The following is a 23,480-nucleotide window of genomic DNA, read 5'->3' on the forward strand; positions in this document are numbered from 1 at the left end:
AAATACTGAATTTTTTCAGCAATCCTCAAATTTAGATTAATTGGATTTATTTTTAAAAATGAATACAGTTTTACCAGTGGTTGCAATGAAAGTTACAAGTGCTTTACTCCCGAGAGAATTACTGAGTTCACTGGGGCAGCATACATGATCTGAACACTTCATGGATTTTGAAAATGAATGAGAGAAACACCTTAGCCTGTCTTTAGAAAGATTGGATGTAGATCATTTTCATTAATGAGCATGGATTCAATCATTAAAACATCAGATTTATTCACCGCATTGCGCTTGTGGAAAGATCAACACCGGTACAACAGTCAAATGGAACAAAAAAAAGTTTACTAAAACAAAGTTTTACAGAAATCTTTCTTCCCCCACAGTCCCCCTCCCACCCCCAGACAAGCCATACACAGTAACAAGCTTTCTCAGGATCTATGTTTGAGTCACAATATTGATGCGCTGCTTTCTTCTCTTCCTTTACTGACTGGACTAACTAATAACCAGCTAAGCTGCTTAATCTAGTGCACCTAAAAAGAAGAAAGGTTACTACTCTTGGCGAAGGGCATGATCTAATGTATACACATTAGCTGCTTTCAAATTTGCTTTTAGCATTGCAAAAAACAAAACCCAGAAAATAAAAAAAAACTTACAACAGAGCAGCTAACTAAGCAGATTTTCATTCACAGTGCTAAGAAAAAAAAACGCCAGTCATTGTAAATAAAGCAGAGGTGCATCGCTGCTTTCAAATTAACTGGGTGGCAGAAGGGGGGGAATAGAAAAGCAAAGTGGTATAGACTCTGCTCATGCTTTAATGGTGAATCTGAACATGACAAATAGTCTCTAATATGCATTTAAACACCAAGAATTTTATTTGTCTGGGTTTATTCAGCAGTTTTCTAAGACTGTTCTTTGAATGCAAGGAGAGAGATCGTGGCAGAACAAGGGTGGTGATGTGCATTCAATTTCATCTGGAATTGCTGTTCCCACTGGCATATAGCCTAGTCCATGTCCTGGCTGCAAGAGAAAAACACATTTAAGCACACAGTTGTCATGTGGAAACAGTACATTGCTACATTCTTCTGTACTGTGTTTGTTGATTGCTTGTTGCTACAAGTTTACCATTTAACCAATTTCAATTCTCACACCCTTAAACAAAACCATCTTTTTACAAGTATAAAAATCAAAAACAATGACATCCAAAGCTGTTCTCCCACACTTCACAATAGGTGGATATTTCTACCTGAAACTTCACTTAGAATATTACTTCATGCAGTTGCACTCTCTGAGACAGGTGGCATCATCCAATTTATACTTAGAATTCCACCTAGGAATGTATCTAGGTACACAGGAAAAGTCAAGTGCTCATTGCAAGCTTAATGGACTACTACTACTTGGCTCCAGTCATTTCCACAAAAGAAAGACTGTATTGCGTGGCCCGAGAGAAGTCCCAGGAAAGAAAATGGCTTAGGCTGGCATTAATCCAAATTTCACCTTGTAAGCAGGCAAGAGCATCTTCAGATGAAGAGGTCAAAAAGGACATACCTTTTTGGTTATTGCCACGATACAACAATTAGATTTAACAGCACAGTACAGGCCCCTCGGCCCTCCATGTTGTGCCGACCTGTCATACCGATCTCAAGCCCATCTAACCTACATTATTCCACGTACGTCCATATGCCTGTCCAATGACGACTTAAACGTACCTAAAGTTGGTGAACCTACTACCATTGCAGGCAAAGCGTTCCATTCCCTTACTACTCTGAGTAAAGAAACTACCTCTGACATCTGTCCTATATCTTTCACCCCTCAATTTAAAGCTATGCCTCCTCGTGCTCGCCGTCACCATCCTAGGAAAAAAAGGCTCTCCCTATCTAACCCTCCGATTATTTTATATGTCTCAATTAAGTCACACCTCAACCTTCTTCTCTAACGAAAACAGCCTCAAGTCCCTCAGCCTTTCCTCGTAAGACCTTCCCTCCATTCCAGGCAACATCCTAGTAAATCTCTTCCCCTTTCCAAAGCTTCCACGTCCTTCTTATAATGCGGTGACCAGAACTGTACACAATACTCCAAGTGCAGCCACACCAGAGTTTTGTACAGCTGCAGCATAACCTCATGGTTCCGGAACTCGATCCCTCTATTAATAAAAGCTAAAACACCATATGCCTTCTTAACAGCCCTGTCAACCTGGGTGGCAACTTAAGGACCTGTGTACATGGATACATGTCACATATGTAGCTAGAGCTGTCCATTTAATTTCTATCAAAAAAATCACAAGTACCTGTTTCTATGGCTTGGGCTTCATTGCTCTTCCACTGTTCGGCTACATCATTCGCTAATGGATCATCTGGATTTGGAGCGCTTAACAATGCCTGGATCGATAGCAGCACTGTACGAATCTGCAAAGCTGGGGACCACTTATCTGTGGAACCAAAACATTACAAGTCATGACATCAACTCTCCAATTAAAACTGCACTGATCACAAGTATACTATAAAATTTAACATGCAGAAACTAGAAAACTTTCACTACCTTTCAGAATATCTAAACAGATTCTGCCCAGCTTGTCTACGTTTGGGTGATATATTTTGGTCATAAAACGAACTTTTGGAGCTGCCATAGGATATTCTTCTGGAAGAAATAGTTCAAGTTTAAAAGTTCCGCCCTCAAATGGGGAATCCTGTGGACCAGCTATAACAACATGAAAGTAACGTGCGTTGAATTCATCCGCTTCTGCCTTGATACCAGGCACCGGCTCTGCATGCAAACGCTGGGTTTCCTGAAAAACAAAGATAAAAAAGGTCAGTTAGTAATGAATCTTCCCAAATATGAAAAGACATTTCCAAACTGAATATTATGCAATAAAGTTCTCAATTGCTGAATCAAGGGAGCCAAAAAAGCATGCAGTTTAAAATATTCCATATTGAATTACAGTACCATGTTTACTGCTGTGCTCCCAACTTCACAGATTTATTCAACAGCACTTGTTACATAACTTGAAGTCCACTTGTGAACATGCTTCCAACTCAGCCAAAACAAACAGCCCTTCTCAAGTGGCAGCCAAGACAGTCACAGGATTTGAACTCCGCCTTGAGTGAGGTGAAAGCCTCACTCCAAAGGCTGAAGTTACAAGGGAAACAGTGATTTACTTGTATTTGCTATTGTTGCTGCTCACAACATGTCTTCCTCTACACTTGGAGACAAAAGCAGCCTGGGTCCCTGCTGTGTCAAACTCAAGTCTGCAAGGACAGCAATCCAGTCACTTACCATGTCAACGCAATCCTACTCTCCGCCTGCTGCAGTGTTCCAGTGAAACCCAATGCAAACTGGAGGAACGGTACCTCTTTTTCCACTTAGGCACTTTATTGCCTTCTGACCTCAACACTGGAGTTCAATAACTTCAGACCATAAACAACAATTTGATTTTTTGCCAAATATTCACCCCCCCCACCATTTTTGCTTCCAGTAATTGCTGACCTTTATTCTACTACAAACCATCGCCTTGTCTCTTCACTACAGCCATTAACATTTCATTTGTCTTTTCTACCACGCCAACTGATTTCTAAAAGGACTGAAATGCACCATCTGAGCACCTAATGGAGACAGGTTTATTCAAATCCCTTTTGATTGAATTGAATGGCTACTTGAGAAGGAAGAATGCACAGAGCAATGGGGAGAGTTGATGAGATGTTCTCTGGAAAGCCAGTGCAGACATCATGGGCTAGTTGGCCTTCCAAACTGTACCAAGTGATTCTGTAAATTCCCATCCATCTAACTTTTTGTTTTACCTATCACTTCCCAATGAAACTAATGACTTTTCCAGGTCTCTTCAGTTCTGAAGCTGTCATACTGGACTTAAAAGGGTTAACCTGGTTTCTCTCTCCACAGATGCATCCAGACCTGCTGAGTTTCTCCAGCCATTTCTACATTAAACAATAATGGTTTAAGTCTCTGTCCCAGTACCAACATTGCTACACTGAAGTGATAGAAACGTGTCAAGTCAAATATGGACTAGATAAGCATATCAATTCTGTGGATGAATCAAGATCTGCAGAGATGATTTCCCCCAAAAAGAAACAGTACTAGATTTCCACTCGTTTTACGTTGTGTTTCTGCGCTCTTGTTCAAGATACCCGCCCACCCCCTCCTTGAGGTGGCTTCTCCCACCCCAAACCCTTTAAAATGTTCTTAATCCACTCAAAACAGATTGTTCCTTGATCCTATAAAATTCGAGGGATATTACACCTAGTCGATGTAACCCATCCTAATTTTAGCCCAGATAACGTTCTGGTCAATCTGCAATTGACCATGTTCAAGGCCAGAACTGTAGATTAAGTGTGTCACTTCGTATGAAGTAATTCAAGATCATTTTGTTTAGACTGTTGTCAATGTTCAAACTAACCCAAATGATTTCACTGAAAATTTCAGATTCTGGAGTGAAAACAGTTTCTGCAAATGCACTCTGCTTTATTGTCTGCACAACTCTCTGGGGGACTCTTGTGGCCAAAACACACATGACAGCAAGATAAGAATGCTCTGCATAGAACAGTCACAATTGCTTCTGTCAGTGTGAAGTGATATCTGCTCTCATTACATATAGGCTTCCTTGCAGGTATCCAAAAGGCCATCAAGGGTTTTACTTTAAATGGGAAGAGGCATTTCAAGTCAGAATCATGGAAATGAACACTTTGGTCCATCTCATCTCTGCTGACCAGATATCCTAAATTAATCTGGTGCCATCGGCAAGCATTTGGCCCATATCCCTCTAAACCCTTGCTATCCATATACCCATCCAAATGTCTTAATTGTTGTAGCTGTATCAGTCTCCATCGCTTCCTCTGGCAGCTTATTACATACATGCAGCCCTGAGAGAAACAGCTGCCCTTTAGGACCCCGATACCAAAGTTTCCCAACATAGGTTTAAAAAGTTTAACCCATCACTGGATTTTTTCAGTTAGTAGGACCGTCAATTTTTAAGTCAGTACTGACCATTCAAATTTTTTTGGGAGGGGGCACGTGAAAACTGTTTTAAAAAAAAGAAATGACAAGACAGTGAAATAGAAAGACAAACAAGAACAAAATGTTGAGCTTTTACAAGTTCATAACATAGCTGTAGTAAATTTAGATTAGCGAGGGAATTACTAACAGGAGAAAAGGAAACAGAAGAGATTTTAAACAAGTATTTTGCATCTGCTTCCATGCTAGGTGACACTAAGGATAGCAGTCCAAGGATTGTAGAAAATCAAGAGGCAAAAACAGGAACTTAAAAACACTCACTAGCAAAGAGTACAGGCAAACTAATGGCTGACAAATTGTCTATCATATTGTCTCAAGAAAAAAGGGCTGTAGAGACAGTGGATGCAGTAGTGGCCATCTAACATTTCTCTGATTCTGGTTCCTGCCATTTGGAAAACCACAATGCATATTCAATAGGAAGGAACAAAAAAAAAGTATTAAACCATAGGCCAGCTTTATGTGTGTGAAAACTCAAGGCTATTCACTTTAGTAGGTGGTTTCAAGAGAAATATAAAATGGTATAAGATTGCAGAAATTAATGTGAAAAAATCTGTTGGTCCTTGTAAATGAATCCCAAAGTCAAAGTAATGAGGAAGGCAAACAGCACATTTGGCCTTTATTGAAAGGAAGATGGGTATGAAAGCAGGCTATAACTGTACAGAACATTTGAGTGCCTACAGCTACAGTATTGCATGTTATTAGTTTCCTCAATTAACTTGCACTGGACTGGAGGCAATTCAGGAAAGATTCATGAACTTGATTCCTGGAATGAGGCGAGGTGGAGCCTGAACTCACCCAAGTTTAGAAGAATGAGGGGATAATGAGGAATTTCTTCCCCCAAATTGGAATTCTGTTCCATAGTGTTGTGAAGGTTGGGTCATTTAATATATTAAGAGCTGAAATCACAATTTTTGAACAATTGATCAATTACTACTGGGAGCAGGCAGGAAAGTTGAACCCATGCCTGGATCAGCCACGATCACCCTGAAAAGCAGAGCAGCCTCGAGAAGCCATATGGCCTACGCCTGTGCTTGCTTATGCTCATATATCAGGTGATGTCTGATTGGTAGGAGTACCATTTCAGGCTAAACGCTGCATCAATTGTCATGAGGCGGCAACAAGAGACAGTACCAAAGCTAGATTGGCTTGAGCTTTCAATCTCCATAATATTACTGTGAAAACAGTGGTATTTCAATTAGTTTATTCAGATGCCTCATAGGTGGTTTGAATTGCGATGCTATGTGCAACCAACAGTATCAAAGAGCATATACATGAATGTGTGTGCGCACACATTCATGTGTATACAGAAAAGGTGATATGGGAATGTCTAGCTTTGCCCTAAAGAAACAATAGCTGGATTTGAAGTTCAGAAGACATCAAGTACATGACTGTACTGATATGCTACCTTTCATATTACAGTCAGCTATGGCTAGGAAAACATCTCAAAACATTAACAGTTCTCTTTCCTTCTTTAAAGAAGTTAACATACATGTCTCTTACTACCCAGTAAGCAGATTGCCAACGACTAGTCAAAAGTTGAAATAGTAGGATTCAAAAGCAGTATTATGTATTTTCTCTTCAAGATAATTCCAAGTGCCTTTTCACAGTAAGAGAAACTATTTTAAAGGTTACTCATAAATCAAATTAGAGATCGCATTCCAGTTTGCAGGAAGGTTGATTGGATGTCTGAGATAGTCATGTTTTGGAAAATCTATTTGTACATTCCAAATGATTACAACTTTGCATTAGGGAATGTCTGAAGCAAATACACTAGACTGTTTAAAACAAAGCCTACAATCTTTCAAACAGCAATTTTTACTTCCCAGCAGGAGTAGTAATTCTTGAATTTCATGTAGTTAATTACTGCAGAACAAATGTCTTGAAAGATGCTGCAATGCAGTACATAAATTAAAGGTTTATAGATTGCAGTCTGTGCGATTAATGGATGCCAACTGCATTTCAACAGTAAAATGCAGGTAGCTCAGATTCAAGGTGCCTTTCTCTAGCCAAGTCACCCTCATTGTTACCACAGATCTGATATCCAAAGTCCAGCATTCTTAGGACTCCAGTGTCAAATTTTAAGTTTCCTCCAATATGAGGCTAGACATCAAATCACATGCCAGATGTGTAACCTCAAAAGCAGTTTAGTAAAGACAGAGACAATTTAACTACAGCCACTGTAAATTATGGCTAGGTGTGGAAGATTAACCAACTGCATAAAAGGAGGAGCACCATAAAGTCAGAGGCTGCCTATTTTTAAGGTAGAGGTAGATGACTTTAAATAATTTAATCAGGGCTAGGTACAAATTGGTCTTGAAATTAGAGATCAGCTATCATCCAATTTGAATGGTGAAACAAGCTTGAGGGGTTAAATGGCCTGCTGCTTCTAACTTTGTATATACGTTCACTTCTGCTATCTGGGATCGTGTTGATCAGCATGACTTAGAAACTGAATGGACGGCTGCTTTAGCACTTTCGCCACACTTGCATTTATTTGCTCGGCTGTCAGGGAGTTCTGACTTTTGTTTTGAAAAGTTCCAGCTTCTAAACATTCATTTTAAGGATGCATTAAGCAGATGGCTGCATTGGCAAGGCCATCATTTATCAAAGTGATGCTCACTTTCCTTAAGTAAAGGGCTGATTCTGTCATCCACGATTAAAATGATGCTGCCTTAATTCAGTTAGATGGTGTCTAATCATTCTGGAGTAGAGATTAGAGCATTGATTGCAATGGAAGTGTGGTACAGCTACTCTATCCCAAATCTGGTATTTTGATATTTTAATTAAATCAGCAATATTTTTGCCCATTTTTCAAGTGCCCAGTTTGGTACTCAGTGCACACATTCCAGGACAACATATAATGCTAGTTTGGGATCAAAGACATACCCAACTCCTGTACCTCAAATACGCAGTGCCATCTTTGCATCTACCACAATTTGTACCTAGCCCTGATTAAATAATTTAGTCATCTACCTCTACCTTAAAAATATTCAAGGACTCAGCATCCACAACCCTTTCCACACAGGAAGTTCCAAGACCTCCAACTTTTACAGGACAATCTAGAACTAACAGCCATAAGAGGAAACATCCTCTTCATATCTACCCTTAAGTTCCCCCCCAGTCACCTTTTAAACTCCTACAAGCTACAAGCCTAGCCTCTTCAATTTCTCTTCTTGAAATACCCTCTTTCATTCCAGGTACACATTCTAGTATTCTCCGAACTGCTTCCAACACACTTACATCCAAGCTTAAACAAAACCAAGAGCATGCAATGTTCCAGACAGAGTCTCAGCCATGTCCTTTATAACTGAAGCAAACCTCCCCGTGTTTCCAGTTGTCGTTACAATAAATTGTAACATTTTACCGGCTTTACTACTTAGTCGCTGTACCTGCATTTTAACCTTTTGCAGTTCATGCACTTGGACATTCCGATTACTGAATCTGAGTGCTCAGCAATCCCTCATTTTAGATAATGGTTCTTTTATTCTACTTGCCAAAGTGAACAATTCACATTTTGCCACATTCAACTGTAAGAAGAAATACTTTTGACAAATCCTTATGTCTGCTTCACAACTTAAAGATGCATAGGAAAAGTGTCATCACCAAAACTGCAACCATTTGTATGTATTCTGGATGTGAGTTTGCTCGCTGAGCTGGAAGGTTAGTTTTCAGACGTTTCGTCACCATTCTAGGTAGCATCATCAGTGAGCCTCCGAAGCGCTGGTGTTACGTCCCACTTTCTATTTATCTAATACGTATTATACCTACAGATACATACATAGATACCATATCCCTACAGAATCCCTACAGTGTGGAAACAGGTCCATCAGCCCAACAAGTCCACACCAGCCCTCGGAGCATCCCATCCAGACCCATCCCTCTATAAACCAACTCCACACGCCCCTGAACACAGGGGCAATTTAGTATGGCCAATCCACCAAACCTGCACTGCTTTGGACTAAGGGAGGAAACCGGAGCACCCAGAGGAAACCCATGCAGACATGGAGAAAATGCGAACTCCACACATAGAACATAGAACAGTACAGCACAGAACAGGCCCTTCAGCCCACAATGTTGTGCCGACTAATCTTTAGTCTTTTCAAGTTAAATTGTTGATAAATTGTAAAACAGCCAAGACTCCAGCATGAATTATATCTAACCAACCTTGAACTCATTTACGTCTATTAATTCCTGTTTGCCAGCCAATATTCTACCCCCTACACCATGAGATTGTATTTTCCACAACAAGCTTTACTGTATAACCTTATCAAATGCCTTCTGAACATCTAAGTACAGTACATTCACTGGTTCCCCTTTATCCACAGCAGTCAAAAGAACTAAGATTGGTCAAACATCATTCCTCCTTCACAACACCATGTTGAATGTGGCAACTAACATAGAAACTATCCAAGCATCCTGCTATAACACTTCTTTAAAAAGCCTCTAACATTTTCTTCATGACAGACATTAAGCTAACTGACCTGTTCTCTCTTGTTTTTATTGCTCTCTCCCATTTTGAACAAAGGGAGTTATATTCACTACCTTCCAATCCAGGGGACCATTCCAAAAGCAAATATGACCTGGAAAATTAAAACCAATGCATCAACTATGTAAAGAACAGTCTAGGCCCAAAACGTCAACCTTCCTGCTCCTCTCGTGCTGCTTGGCCTGCCGTGTTCATTCAGCTCCACACCTTGTTATCTCAGATTCTCCGGCATCTGCAGTTCCCACTATTGCCCATCAACTATCTCACTTGTCACTAAGATACTTGTTTGAAGTGCATCAGAACCCAGGCACTTGTCAGCCTGCAGCTGCAATGTACTCTGTATCACTTCTCTATGACTGTATTTTCCTCAATCTTGCCCTTCCAATTTCGGATTTAATTGCTGCTATTTGGATTCTGTATAATTAAAAAAATGTTCATTGCATCTGCCATCTCAATTCTCATTATTAGTTTAGTGGAGATAAAATTATAAAGGGATGTAAATAGACCGAAAATGGACAAAACTGAGACATGGAGTTCAACATAAGCAAGTGAGATTATCCACTTTGGATTGAAACAGAGTAGATCAGGGTACTTTCTAGATTATATGAAGTTAAATACAACGGATGCCCAAAGTGACTTGTAGGTTCAGCCACACAGGTGCCGAATACTGGAGTATAAGAATGCAGAAGTTATGCCACAGCTGTACAAAACCATGGTTAAAAGCCATCTGGAATAACGTGAGCAGATCTGAGCACCAAACATTAGGAAGGATATGTTGGCTGTGGAGGGAGTACAGCATAGCTATGCAATTACATCTGGACTTCAGGGGTTAAATCATGAGGAGAGATTATACAAATTAGGCCTGTTTTCTCTAGAATTTAGAAGGTTAAGGGGTGATTTCATTGAAGTCTTCAAGATATTAACAGGAAAAGACAAGGCAGGTGAAGGTGAACTATTTCCACTGGTTCGGGATTCTAGAGCTAGGGGCCATAGGCAGAATTAGTGCCAGATCAGTCATGTGAGATGTTAGAAAGTACTTCTGCACGCAAATAGCATTAGATATTCACAGCACTTCTAACATGACAGATGCTGGATCAATTTTTAATTTTAAATCTAGGATAGACTAATTTTTGTTAAGCAAAAGGTATTAAGGGATTTGGGTCATAGGCAGGTTTAGGCCACAGATCAATCACAATCTCACTGGAGGGTGGAATGGGCTCAAGAGGCTGAATGGTCTATTCCTGTTCATATATTCCTAATTATCCATGTCTACAATCTATAGGTCCAACACTTTATTTATGACTACCTTTCTTGCATATTCAAAATACTTACCTCAAAATTGTTTTGGTCATGGATAGCTGATTTTTGTTTTGTCCAGTTGCCCATTTTTGTACAAGTTTATTTTCCTTTTATTTGATATCATCTTTTAAAATTCAACTGAGTAGAAATGTTAAAATTCACTGGAATGTATTTATTCTGAACTAATCCCTCAAAATGTTTGCCACTGCATCTCTTCACCTTTCAGTCTAATTTACCAATTCACTTCAGTTTTATTGAAATTTTTAAGAAAAGCTTCTGAGTCAATCCACTCTCCCTCAAACTGAATGCAAAATTCAAACAAACAGATGATTGTTGCTAGAGATAATGGGAACTGCAGATACTTGAAGGGTCTAGGCCCATAATGTCAGCTTTTGTGCTCCTCAGATGCTGCTTGGCCTGCTGTGTTCATCCAGCTTCGCACTTTGTTATCTTAGATGATTGCTGCTACCTAGGGACACCTTTACTGAGATCATTAATTCTCTCATGCACAATACCAGATGTAGTATAAACTGCTCTCTAGTTGTGTCCAATATGGCTGTTTTAAGGCACCTTTCTGAAAACATTCTATGAACTCACATAGACTTGTTTGCTCATCTGACTTTTTCCAGTCTATATACAGATTAATAATCCATGATTACTGCTGTAGCTTTCATTATTTCAAGCCCCATGCTACCAAATGATTATTGTTTGCGGACCAATACAACATTCCCACAAGTTAACTTCTTGCCTCTGTCATTTCTCATTTCTACCCAAACTGTCTCCATATTTTCATTTCCTAACCATACATGTCATCTTTCTCCACAGTATCATTAACAAAGCCATCCCTGTGCCTTTTGTTAGTTCCCTGTTATTCCTAAATATATCTTATACCATTTTATATCTTATAGACTTGAGATGAAGATCTCAATCCAGGTCAACCATATCCTTCTGATCCAAAACAAAGTAACCTGTCACTGTTCCCTTAGCTTCAAAATCAAAAATTATACTTGCCATTTTGCTAATGGCAATCCATTGAAGCTCGTTTGGGGTTGGCCAAACTTATCATTTGCGCAGATCAATAGGGCAAGAGAACATGCCCTAGGGTTGTAGCAGTGAGAAGTAAGGAGGACAAGAAAATAAGATAGATATGCATATTAGAATCTTGACGAGATAAATGCAGTCTTTTTAAATTTTTACACCAAAATAAAATTCAGCTTGCTTTTCAGTAAAAGCAAATCAGTTAGCTTGCACACAAATAATTTTTAAAGGGTTGGCTGACATTTGGTCTTGCTTCAACTTGCTTAAAAAGGTGAACAAAATACAGTCAATAGTCTATAACTCAAATCATCATAAACTGCAAGAGTTTGACAGTGATGTCAAACCTGCTACAGTTCCCTGTATAAGCCATTAGCAGTATTCACCACGTAGAACAAGCACCTCATTCTGCATACTGAAGACATGTATCATATCCTGTTTGCAACATGAGGCATCTATGAACATGGTTTAAAAGGCACAGTTGCATTCATTTGAATAATGAGGCAGCAGCCATTTGGCCCCTCGAGTCAGCTTCACAGCTGATCAAATTGCACCCTCAAGTCTATCGACACCAGATTTCAACCCCCTTGCTTACAAAGCATCTCCTACCCCTGTCTTTAAGTATTTAAACGCCATGTTTCCACTAACTTTTCAGGTGGAAAGACGCAAGATTTATAACCTAAGAGGTAAAACTATCTTAAAATGGCCAACACAAAAGCACAACCTGAAAAACGCAATACAGTTGCTGCTTGTGAGAAGGTACAGCAAGTGACGTCACCTGTTTGTGACAAGATCAGACACAAAACGTGTCTGTGCATTAGCCAATGAATGACTTGGGAGTCCATGTGCAGTGACATCATTATAGCAGATGTTGCTGACAAGGGCTCAAACAAGCAAGGTAGAAGTTTGAGTTCTGGACAATGGATCACTGCACCTCCTGACCTGTGGAGTGCCCCCCCCCACCCAGAATTATTCCAGTTGGTCACTTCCTTCCATTACTTCTGATATTAAGTTCTTCTTTGCACACCTCATTGTGATAGACGTACACAATAAATGTGCCATTCTTTAAAACAGTAACACCTACTTCTAAATTCTCCCACTAAATGAAATGTCCTCTTCACCTGCACCCTATCAACACTCCAGATTGCAAATGTTTCAATCAAGTCACTTGTTATTTTTAAGCGTCAGTGATAAATCTAGCCTGAATTTTTTTTTAACACTTCAGACAACCCTCCCACTCCTAGTTATTAGTCTGGTAAACTTCTCTGAACTGCTTCCAGTTCACTTTAACGCTTCTTCATATAAAAAATGATCAATACTGTAAGTTATTCCAGATGTGGTCTCTAGACTGTATAACCAAAGCATAACCACTAAAAGTCAAATCTCTAGCAACAAACAAGAACATTCCACTAGCTTTTTTAATTACTTGCTGTGCCTGTATATTCACCTTTCAAAATTCATGCACTGGGACACCCAAACTCTTTGGCATCTCTGAATGCTGCAGCTTCTCAATACTTAGATAATTGCAAAATAGGTATTTTCACATTTTGGCAGAAGGAACGAAAAAAAAAGCACCATACTGGCGTAGAGCTGGATGAATACAGCAAGCCAGCAGCAATGGAGCAGCAGAAAAGCTGATGTTTCAGGTCTGGACCCTTGCTCAAAAACTTTCTGAAGGATCGTGTAGACCCAAAACATCATCTTACCTGCTTGGCCTGCTGTGTTCATCCAGCTCTACACCTTGTTATCTCAAGGTCTTTGCGGTGCAGTGTTAGAATTCTCATCTCTGAGCCACGAGATCAGGGTTCAGGAGTTAGCACTGTTCTCTCAGTGCCAGGGGCTAGGGTTCAACACCAGTCTTGGGATAAGCCTGTGTAGAATTTGCACATTCTCCCTATGTCTGCATGGATTTCCTCCAGATGCTCCAGTTTTGTCCCACACAGTAAAGATGTGCAAGTTAGGTGAATTGATAAATTGGCCCATACTGTCCAGGGTCATGCAGGCTAGGTGGTTGCCAATGCTAAGTGCAAGGATGAATGGCCGGGGCCGGGGCCGGGGGGGGGGGGGGGGGGGGGGGTGCACGCGTGCGATAGAGAAGAGAGTGCCCTTCAGAAGATCGATGCAGACTTGATGAGCCAAATGGTCTCTATTTGCATTGTATGGATTCTATGATTCTAAGTCCCATCTGCCTCAGAAGTGATTTACAGCCTTTGTGACCAAGCTTATTAAAATAACCATACATGAAGTGATGTGGTGATCACCTACGGCCTCATTAGTCTGAAAACGCTATCTCTTCTGATCTCAAAACGGAAGCAAAGATGAGCTGAGAGATACAGGTTCTAAAGCTGTGTCATAACAGCTGACCAAAGCAACGACATCAACAGACATGGTCAGAAGAGTGGACAGAAAATTCATGACTATCATGATAATACATGCCAAGCTACTTGGAGAGACTGGTATCAAGACAATCACTACTATAGAATCAGAATCCCTCCAGTGTAGAAACAGGCCATTCAGCCCAGCAAGCCCACACTGATACTTCAACCAGCATCCCACCCACAGTATCCCTCTAACCCTGAATTTCCCATGGCTAATCCACCTAACCTAGGCATTCCTGGGCATTATGGACAATTTAACATTGTCAATCCACCTAACGTGCACATCTTTGTACTGAGGGAGGAAACCCAAGCTCCACACAGGCAGATAGTCGCTTGAGGCTAGAGCTAAACCTAGATCCCTGGCGCTGAGGTAAGTGTGATTACTGGGCCATGGTGCCACCCCCAACATGATGAGTTACCGAACTTGGAACTATCCTCTTCAAGCCAGCCATCCTTTACATCTCTCAACCAAGACTACAAACAGTATAATTATATGATCTAAATTAATGACTTTCAATATAGACTACATTGTAAATATAAGTAGATCCTAATGGGGAGACAGTAGTTTCATCATAATGGTGCAGGACGCTAAAAGCCAGAGGCCGGGCTTAATGCAATGGGGACTCTAAATTCCACCAGCTACCAACGAACAAACATGGAATATAAAACTAGTCTCAGTAATTGTGACTCATTACAACTTACAACTGATCACCACAAAACCACATCAGGTTCATTAATGGCCTTAGGAAAGGAAGTCAGCCTTACCTACCTGATCTGACTTGCATGTGATTCCAGACCACAAATGTGGTTGATTCTTAATTGCCCTCCAAAGTGGCCTAGCAAACCAAGACAATGGGGATGATGGGCACATGCTGGCCTTGCTAAGATGACCATATCCCATAGAAGGATATTAAAAAGTTATATTTGGTGATACAAGTAGGTAGGAAAACAGGTTGTGACCAGAATATGAAGAGTCTGTAAAGGGATACAGATAGGTCAAGTAAAGTCAATGACTGTGCAGACAGTACGAGAGAGAAAATGAGGTTGCATAGGAGGACACTGTCGACTAAGAACAGACTGCAAAATATAACCACAGATCTGAATATTCTTCTACATGAACCTCAAAACATTCACATCCAGGTCGAGGAAATGATTAAGATAAAATATGGTCATTGCAGTAAAGGAACAGTACAAAATTAGTGAAGTCTTTCTATAAACGTACTGAACATTGATCAGATCACACTTGGGATTAGAGTACACTTTGGTCTCCTCCTTTAAAGATGGAGGTATTTGCACTCAAAGCAGTACAGCAAAGGTTTCAGAGATAATGGGAACTGCAGATGCTGGAGATTCCAAGATAATAAAATGTGAGGCTGGATGAACACAGCAGGCCAAGCAGCATCTCAGGAGCACAAAAGCTGACGTTTCGGGCCTAGACCCTTCATCAGAGAGGGGGATGGGGGGAGGGAACTGGAATAAATAGGGAGAGAGGGGGAGGCGGACCGAAGATGGAGAGTAAAGAAGATAGGTGGAGAGGGTGTAGGTGGGGAGGTAGGGAGGGGATAGGTCAGTCCAGGGAAGACGGACAGGTCAAGGAGGTGGGATGAGGTTAGTAGGTAGCTGGGGGTGCGGCTTGGGGTGGGAGGAAGGGATGGGTGAGAGGAAGAACCGGTTAGGGAGGCAGACACAGGTTGGACTGGTTTTGGGATGCAGTGGGTGGGGGGGGGGGGGGGAAGAGCTGGGCTGGTTGTGTGGTGCAGTGGGGGGAGGGGATGAACTGGGCTGGTTTAGGGATGCAGTGGGGGAAGGGGAGATTTTGAAACTGGTGAAGTCCACATTGATACCATATGGCTGCAGGGTTCCCAGGCGGAATATGAGTTGCTGTTCCTGCAACCTTCGGGTGGCATCATTGTGGCAGTGCAGGAGGCCCATGATGGACATGTCATCAAGAGAATGGGAAGGGGAGTGGAAATGGTTTGCGACTGGGAGGTGCAGTTGTTTGTTACGAACTGAGCGGAGGTGTTCTGCAAAGCGGTCCCCAAGCCTCCGCTTGGTTTCCCCAATGTAGAGGAAGCCGCACCGGGTACAGTGGATGCAGTATACCACATTGGCAGATGTGCAGGTGAACCTCTGCTTAATGTGGAATGTCATCTTGGGGCCTGGGATGGGGGTGAGGGAGGAGGTGTGGGGACAAGTGTAGCATTTCCTGCGGTTGCAGGGGAAGGTGCCGGGTATGGTGGGGTTGGAGGGCAGTGTGGAGCGAACAAGGGAGTCACGGAGAGAGTGGTCTCTCCGGAAAGCAGACAGGGGAGGGGATGGAAAAATGTCTTGGGTGGTGGGGTTGGATTGTAAATGGCGGAAGTGTCGGAGGATAATGCGTTGTATCCGGAGGTTGGTAGGGTGGTGTGTGAGAACGAGGGGGATCCTCTTGGGGCGGTTGTGGCGGGGGCGGGGTGTGAGGGATGTGTCGCGGGAGATGCGGTCAAGGGCGTTCTCAATCACCGTGGGGGGAAAGTTGCGGTCCTTAAAGAAGTTGGACATCTGGGATGTGCGGGAGTGGAATGTCTTATCGTGGGAGCAGATGCGGCGGAGGCGGAGGAATTGGGAATAGGGGATGGAATTTTTGCAGGAGGGTGGGTGGGAGGAGGTGTATTCTAGGTAGCTGTGGGAGTCGGTGGGCTTGAAATGGACATCAGTTACAAGCTGGTTGCCTGAGATGGAGACCGAGAGGTCCAGGAAGGTGAGGGATGTGCTGGAGATGGCCCAGGTGAACTGAAGGTTGGGGTGGAAGGTGTTGGTGAAGTGGATGAACTGTTCGAGCTCCTCTGGGGAGCAAGAGGCGGCGCCGATACAGTCATCAATGTACCGGAGGAAGAGGTGGGGTTTGGGGCCTGTGTAGGTGCGGAAGATGGACTGTTCCACGTAACCTACAAAGAGGCAGGCATAGCTGGGGCCCATGGCCACCCCCTTAGTCTGTAGGAAGTGGGAGGAGTCAAAAGAGAAGTTGTTGAGTGTGAGGACGAGTTCCGCTAGGCGGATGAGAGTGTCGGTGGAGGGGGCCTGGTCGGGCCTGCGGGACAGGAAGAAGCGGAGGGCCTTGAGGCCATCTCCATGCGGAATGCAGGTGTACAGGGACTGGACGTCCATGGTGAATATGAGGTGTTGGGGGCCAGGGAATTGGAAGTCCTGGAGGAGGTGGAGGGCGTGGGTGGTGTCACGGACATAGGTGGGGAGTTCCTGGACCAAAGGGGAGAAAATGGAGTCCACAGCAAAGGTTTACTAGGTTGATTCCAAGCACCTATATTCGGAGGAATGACATGATCATATTGAAAGGTTCTGAAGAATTTAGCGGAGAAGGTGAAAGGATAGTGTAGGGAAATCTAGAACTAGGAGAGAAAAGGAGTGGTATTATTGAAGCACAAGACATCTCTCTGGAGATGCTAAGGAGACATTCCTCCCGGAATAATCAAACTAAAACAAGATCGGCTATTTATGACAAACTTTCTGCTAAAATGGTCATTAATCTTTGGAATGGTCTTCTGTAAGGAGTGGCAGCTAGGTCAGAGAATATTCAAAGTCAAGTTAGGCAATTTTTTCATTGATAAGACATGCAAGGATAATGGGGACAGGTAGGAAAGGGGAGTTACAGCCACAATCAGATCAGCCATAAACTTAATGAATGGAGAAATCAGGCCTGTGGAGTCCAAACAGCCAACTCTTGCTCTTACTTTTACTTCAGATTGTCTCAGCTACCTCTGTATTATACAAGATGTATGTGGATGATATTGTATGTTCTGCCTTCTCCCCTTCAACAACTGCATGGAATCTTGCAGTAATCTGCCTTTTCTTCTCAGTCATTCCACATATGCGCATTAGGAATTCAATACTTTATACTGGCTGCTGAATTTCCCCAGAAGTTACTCTCAATCACTCTCTCCTTTTCATTTGCTATTAACCCAATTAGTCTTGGGCACACCACAGTACTTCTACCACAACACCTCTGAATCTATGTGTTATGATAGCTGCACAAAGTGTGTCTATCGATGCCCAAATCAGTCTGCCCATGAACTCTGACATGCTACATATACAGCCTGCATTGCCATTTCTTTGCTAATTCATTCTGTTGTGGTTAGTTTCCCCCCCACCCCACCCCTCAAGAAATAATTAGTCACTGAAGATTTTGATCAATTAAATAGACAACTTAACTGAGCATGGTGGCTCAGTGGTTAACACAAACTCATAGCACTAGGGACCCAGGAGCAATACCATCCCTGGGTGACTGTCTGCACGGAGTTTGCACATTCTCCAGGTGCTTCAGTTTCCTCCCATAGTCGAAAGATGTGCAGATTCGGTGGATTAGCTCTGGGAAGCGCACACAGGGATAAGGTAGGTGGTGGGTTTGGGAGGGATGCTCTTTGGAAGGCCATTGTGGACTCAATGGGCTGAATGGTCTGCTTCCTTACTGTAGGGCTTCTGATTAATGTTAACTATTAAGGTTATTAATTGGCTCAGGTATTATCATCTTCAAGTGCAACATGATCTTAAATCACTGGCTCGTTTTCCTTTAACTTTGTTCACAAGCTGTCAGTGGCTAGACTAGCATTTAATATTCATCCTCAAGGTGGTGGTGAGCTACTGCCTTAAAAATGCTACAGTCCTTTGGGCACAGGGACATCCAACAGTACTATGAAGCATGTTCCAGGATTTTGACTCAGGTTGTGGCTTGAGGAGGAATGCGCAGATGGTGGTGTTCAATTCATCTGCTACACTTATCCTTCTAGATGGTAGAGGTCACAGATTTGGAAGGAGTTGTTGAAAAAGTCTTGGTAAAATTACAGCATCTTACAAATATTACACACTCTGACACTTGACTTTGGTGGTGAGTGAACATTGCGGGCAGTGCATGGGGTGACAATTAAACAGGCTATTGAATAGTATGTCGTTAAAGCTGCACTTGTCCACTTGCCCGAATGACATTTCATCACACTTGAGACTTGCACTACTATGTGGCGGACAGGCACCAGGGAGACATAAATTATCAGCCACAGAAGCCCTAGTTTTTATAGCTGTGACATAAATAGCTAATAAAGGCATAATACTATGGATGCTGGAAATCGGAAGTGCTGAAAAGAACTCAGCAGGTTTGGCAGCATCCGTGAGAAACAGTTACTGCTTTATGATTGGAATCACCATTCTAAGAAAAATCAGTTCAATTTCTGGTCAATGATAAATCCCAGCATGTTGGCAGTGAGAGAATTCAGTGATACTAATGCTACTGAACAGCAAGGTATGATGGTCACATGGTAATTGATCTCCATCAGGAGACAATTTGTGTGGTGTGAATGCTACGAAGTGAAACCATTAAGTCAGGTTGACAGTAACCACTCAAGCCACACACACACACAATACGTCACCTTTATTATTTCCAGCTGTGCAAAGATTTACTTAATTATCATCAGCATTTTCTCATCAAATCCACACTGAATTATAAGCAATATCAAATGTCAAACACCACTCTTCAAAATTCTCCCAGCTTTGCACACAGATCAAATTAAACAATTATTGCTTGGAGTGAGAGCCATTAAAGCTTACTAACTATAACTAAAACTTTTCTACATTACTGGTAAATTGTGGCAGACAATTTCAAAATCAAAAAAGGCCTCCAGGATGGATGATATATACCCATAGCTGTAAATCTTCAAAGTGCCATCACTACATTTGGCAACGAATGAAAGAGTCACCTCAAGGAATTGAAAATAGGTCAACACAGCAACCTATTTTCTAAAATGGTTGACAAAACAAACCCAAGCAACTGTTATATCTATTAAGTTTCACATCAACAATTGCCAGACTAACAAAGGACAGACAGTAATAAAACAGAGGAGGAAATTGCAACTGAAATATCTGATCTTTTGAAACATTTCAAGTACATTTTGGCATGTCCAAGTAACACTGTGGATGTCTGAACATTCGTACTAAAAGCCAGGAGGCACAGAAGCAGTTGGAGAAAGAAAGCACTGATTTTAGCAACAATGTAAAGAAATACACTGAGTAACTTCTTGGGAACATACTAGAGTAACAGAAACACAACTACTTGCAACTGCTGTCTTCACTCTGGCACACAGTGTTTTAATAATAATTGCAAAACCCTACTTGCAAGGGAGTAAAATACTGGAAATCTAAATTACCTCCCAAGGCAAAATGATGCAGGATTTCATAGTCCAAAAAGTGGTCATGAAGACACAGACAAGGCCACCACAAATGCAAACAATGAATATTTGGAGAAACAAAGTTGAAAGCCTGTGAAATGATGCTTAAATTTGTACAGGACCTTTATTAGTCCACAGGTAAAGTATTACATGCAGTTCCATTCTCTAGATTATAAAATAGGCCTTAGAGGTGCCCTCAACAGTACAGTAAAGATTAACCAGGATAACAGAACACAATTGAAGATCCGAGATAATGGGAACTGCAGATGCTGGAGAATCTAAGATAACAAAGTGTGAAGCTGGATGAACACAGCAGGCCAAGCAGCATCTCAGGAGCACAAAAGCTGACGTTTCGGGGTAACATCTTTCATGACAAAGTGCTTTAGAACCAATGAAATACAAAGTTATTATTGTAATATAGGTAATAAACAGCTGGTTTGCACAAATAACAGATAGTAGGAACTGTAGATGCTGGAAAATCTGAGATAACAAGGTGTAGAGCTGGATGAACACAGCAGGCCAAGCAGCAGAGGAGCAGGGAAGCTGACGTTTTCGGTCTAGACTCTTCTTCAGAAAATCTGAAGGGTCTAGGGCTGAAACGTCAGATTTCCTGCCTGGCCTGCTAGGTTCATCCCTCAAATAACAAGCAAGATGAGGACTACACGATCTGCTCTTCGCCTTTGGGAGCGTAGCACAACTTCTAAGGTTGGCTCAATTTGGGGTGCCACTTTAAAAAAAGTGACAGAGCTCAGATTGAATTTACTACTCTACTGGTTTCTGTTGCCTACTTTTCGTCTTCAGGTTTACTTTCAGTTTTAGCTGTAACGGAATTGACAGTCTGTGGCCGCGGAACTCCCTGAATTATAACTTCTACGTTCCCACTTCAAATTTAACACCGATTCGCTTTCAACTACGAGCGTCAGAGGTCTTAGAGCCCAAGAGAGGGATCTTGACCTCAGGCTATGAAAGCAGAGTCACAAACTATTTAGTCAAGGCAGGGAAATTAGACGTTATCGGAGTGGGAATTCCCAGAACAATCAGGCCGGTCACGACCTCCTGGAAGGGCAGAGCCAGCTCAAGGCGGCCGTACGGCCCTGCTCTGTCCCCGATTTGTATTTTTCGAGCCCTCTCGGTTTGCCCGGGACTTTCGGGCCGCGTTACTCTCGTCGCTGTTCGGACGCCCCGCGAAGGCGGTGAGGGCCGACGCCGCACAGTAAGCTTCTAGAAGCTTCCACTGCAGCCGAAGCGGGAGCGCTCGCGTACCAGCAGAATGTCACACAATCCCTACAAGTGCATTCTCCCCCCCCCCATCCAGCATCAACACCGGGCTACGCCGCGACAACATGGCGGAGGAGACGGGGAGCTCCCAACCGGCCGAGGTCACACGGTCGCCTTGCCCCCCCCCCCCCCCCCTCAGTCTATCCTTTTTAAAAAACCCTGGGAGCGGACCCCACAAGTCACGTGTCTCTCTCTCTACCCCCCCCCCCCGCCAACTCCAGTCCGTTACCCGAGCGGCGCGAGGGCCCTTTTCAAACGCGGCGGTCATTCGAGCCGCGCACTCCATTAAAAATCACGCACGGTGGGGGCGAGAAGGAGCTGCTCCACGTTTAAAGAAGCGCTATCGACCCAAGAAATTGCCACCCCCTCCACACCCGGTCTAAAGCAAAGAAAAATAACCTTCTCTCATCGACACCGCCTCTCCCACCCACCCCCCCCCCCAACACAAAAATATAACCACCTCCCGCATTAGGCCTCACCCATCGGCGTCACCGGGCTCTAGGCTGTGACGCACCCCGCCCGCTGCGGGAGAATTAGGGGGCCCACCCCGCTGTCGCCCCTAGTTCCCGGGGGGGGGGGGGGAAGAGAAACTCTTGTAAGGCCTCCTGCTTGGCCCAGGAAGCGGCATACCAGTCAGGTCATCTTTCTCTTCTATTTCTACACCTCCCTACCCCCCCGCAAAACACGGTGCGGGCTCCGCCGCCATGTTGATGCCATGAGGCTTTCTTTTCAGGCTTCCCTAGCTGGAAGCGGAAGTGGTTTCGCAAGACAGAAGGGGAAAAGAAACATGGAATAATCGCCCTACCACCTCAACAGGTAATTATTAAATGTTTTTATTCGAAACAAAATGCTTTTTAATAATTTGTAGCCTTTCGAGACCCGTACCTTGGTGATACGCCTGGGAAGCCCGCCTGCCATTTTCGCTCGATGTTTGGGCGGCGATGCTTTCTTGCGCTCGCTCTCCTGTTTCTCTCTCTTCCCACAAAACTGCGGGAGGAGCCGGAGCCTGTCGTCTCTCTCCTGTTTCTTTCGCCCTTCCCCCACTTCCGGGTGCGTCAGGGGAGAGTGCGGGGCTCGCTGGGTAATGTAGTGCGTCGGGCAGGTTCCGCCCTTTGGGCTGACCTGGCCGGGGGACTACAACTCCCGAAATGCACCGCAAGCCGTCTGCAAGACTCCCTTTAACCCTGCAGGCTGCAGCCTTGCGGGTGTGTGTCCGCACTGCTGGGAAACGAAAGTGATTGTGCATTGTCAGAAAATGCAAAGCAAAAACACGAACAGCTGTAACTCGGGTAGTGTTCAATGTTTCGCTTGTATCTGCAACCTACTCGGTTGTGGAATGCTTTTGGACGGCCTAATGTCACCAGAGTCTCCTCCCCCACCATAAACCAATGGATTTACGCCACATTTTCATGATTTAAGAGTTGGACAAGAACTCCACAATTTCCAACACTCCTGAATTTTAAGCAACCTAGATTATTCAAGTTTTAAGCTCCTGTAAACTTGAACAATCGCTTAGTCTACAACGTTCAAAGCTCGCTGAAACTGGCTTTTTCTTCCCCCCCACATGACTAGTTAGTTCTAGGTACCCTTACACTAGCCACCTCGCGATTTGCCCAACCCAATTACTGACCCCTAACTGTCTGACGTCACGCTGTATAAACGAGGTCCTGCCCCGCACCACCCTCGTACCTACAGAAACTAAACACCTACCACCTGCAACAGTAAAGTCTCCAGTTTTTGTTCAACGCGACCTGTATTTGAACCGGATTGTCCAACTCTGCA

General features: G+C 43.0%; 1 protein-coding gene across 1 annotated transcript; it reads right to left on the reverse strand.

The window, feature by feature from the left end:
- Positions 1 to 245: 245 nt before the first annotated feature.
- Positions 246 to 22,801, reverse strand: ube2na (ubiquitin-conjugating enzyme E2Na). The gene is made up of 4 exons (XM_048554370.2): positions 22,584 to 22,801; positions 2,530 to 2,776; positions 2,279 to 2,419; positions 246 to 1,011 (listed from the first exon to the last, which is right to left on the reverse strand). Exons 1-4 carry the CDS (start codon positions 22,614 to 22,616, stop codon positions 962 to 964), a joined length of 471 nt encoding a protein of 156 aa, XP_048410327.1. The 5' UTR covers positions 22,617 to 22,801; the 3' UTR covers positions 246 to 961.
- Positions 22,802 to 23,480: the final 679 nt, after the last annotated feature.

Source organism: Stegostoma tigrinum, chromosome 25, assembly GCF_030684315.1.
Source record: "Stegostoma tigrinum isolate sSteTig4 chromosome 25, sSteTig4.hap1, whole genome shotgun sequence".
Taxonomy (NCBI): Eukaryota; Metazoa; Chordata; class Chondrichthyes; order Orectolobiformes; family Stegostomatidae; genus Stegostoma; species Stegostoma tigrinum.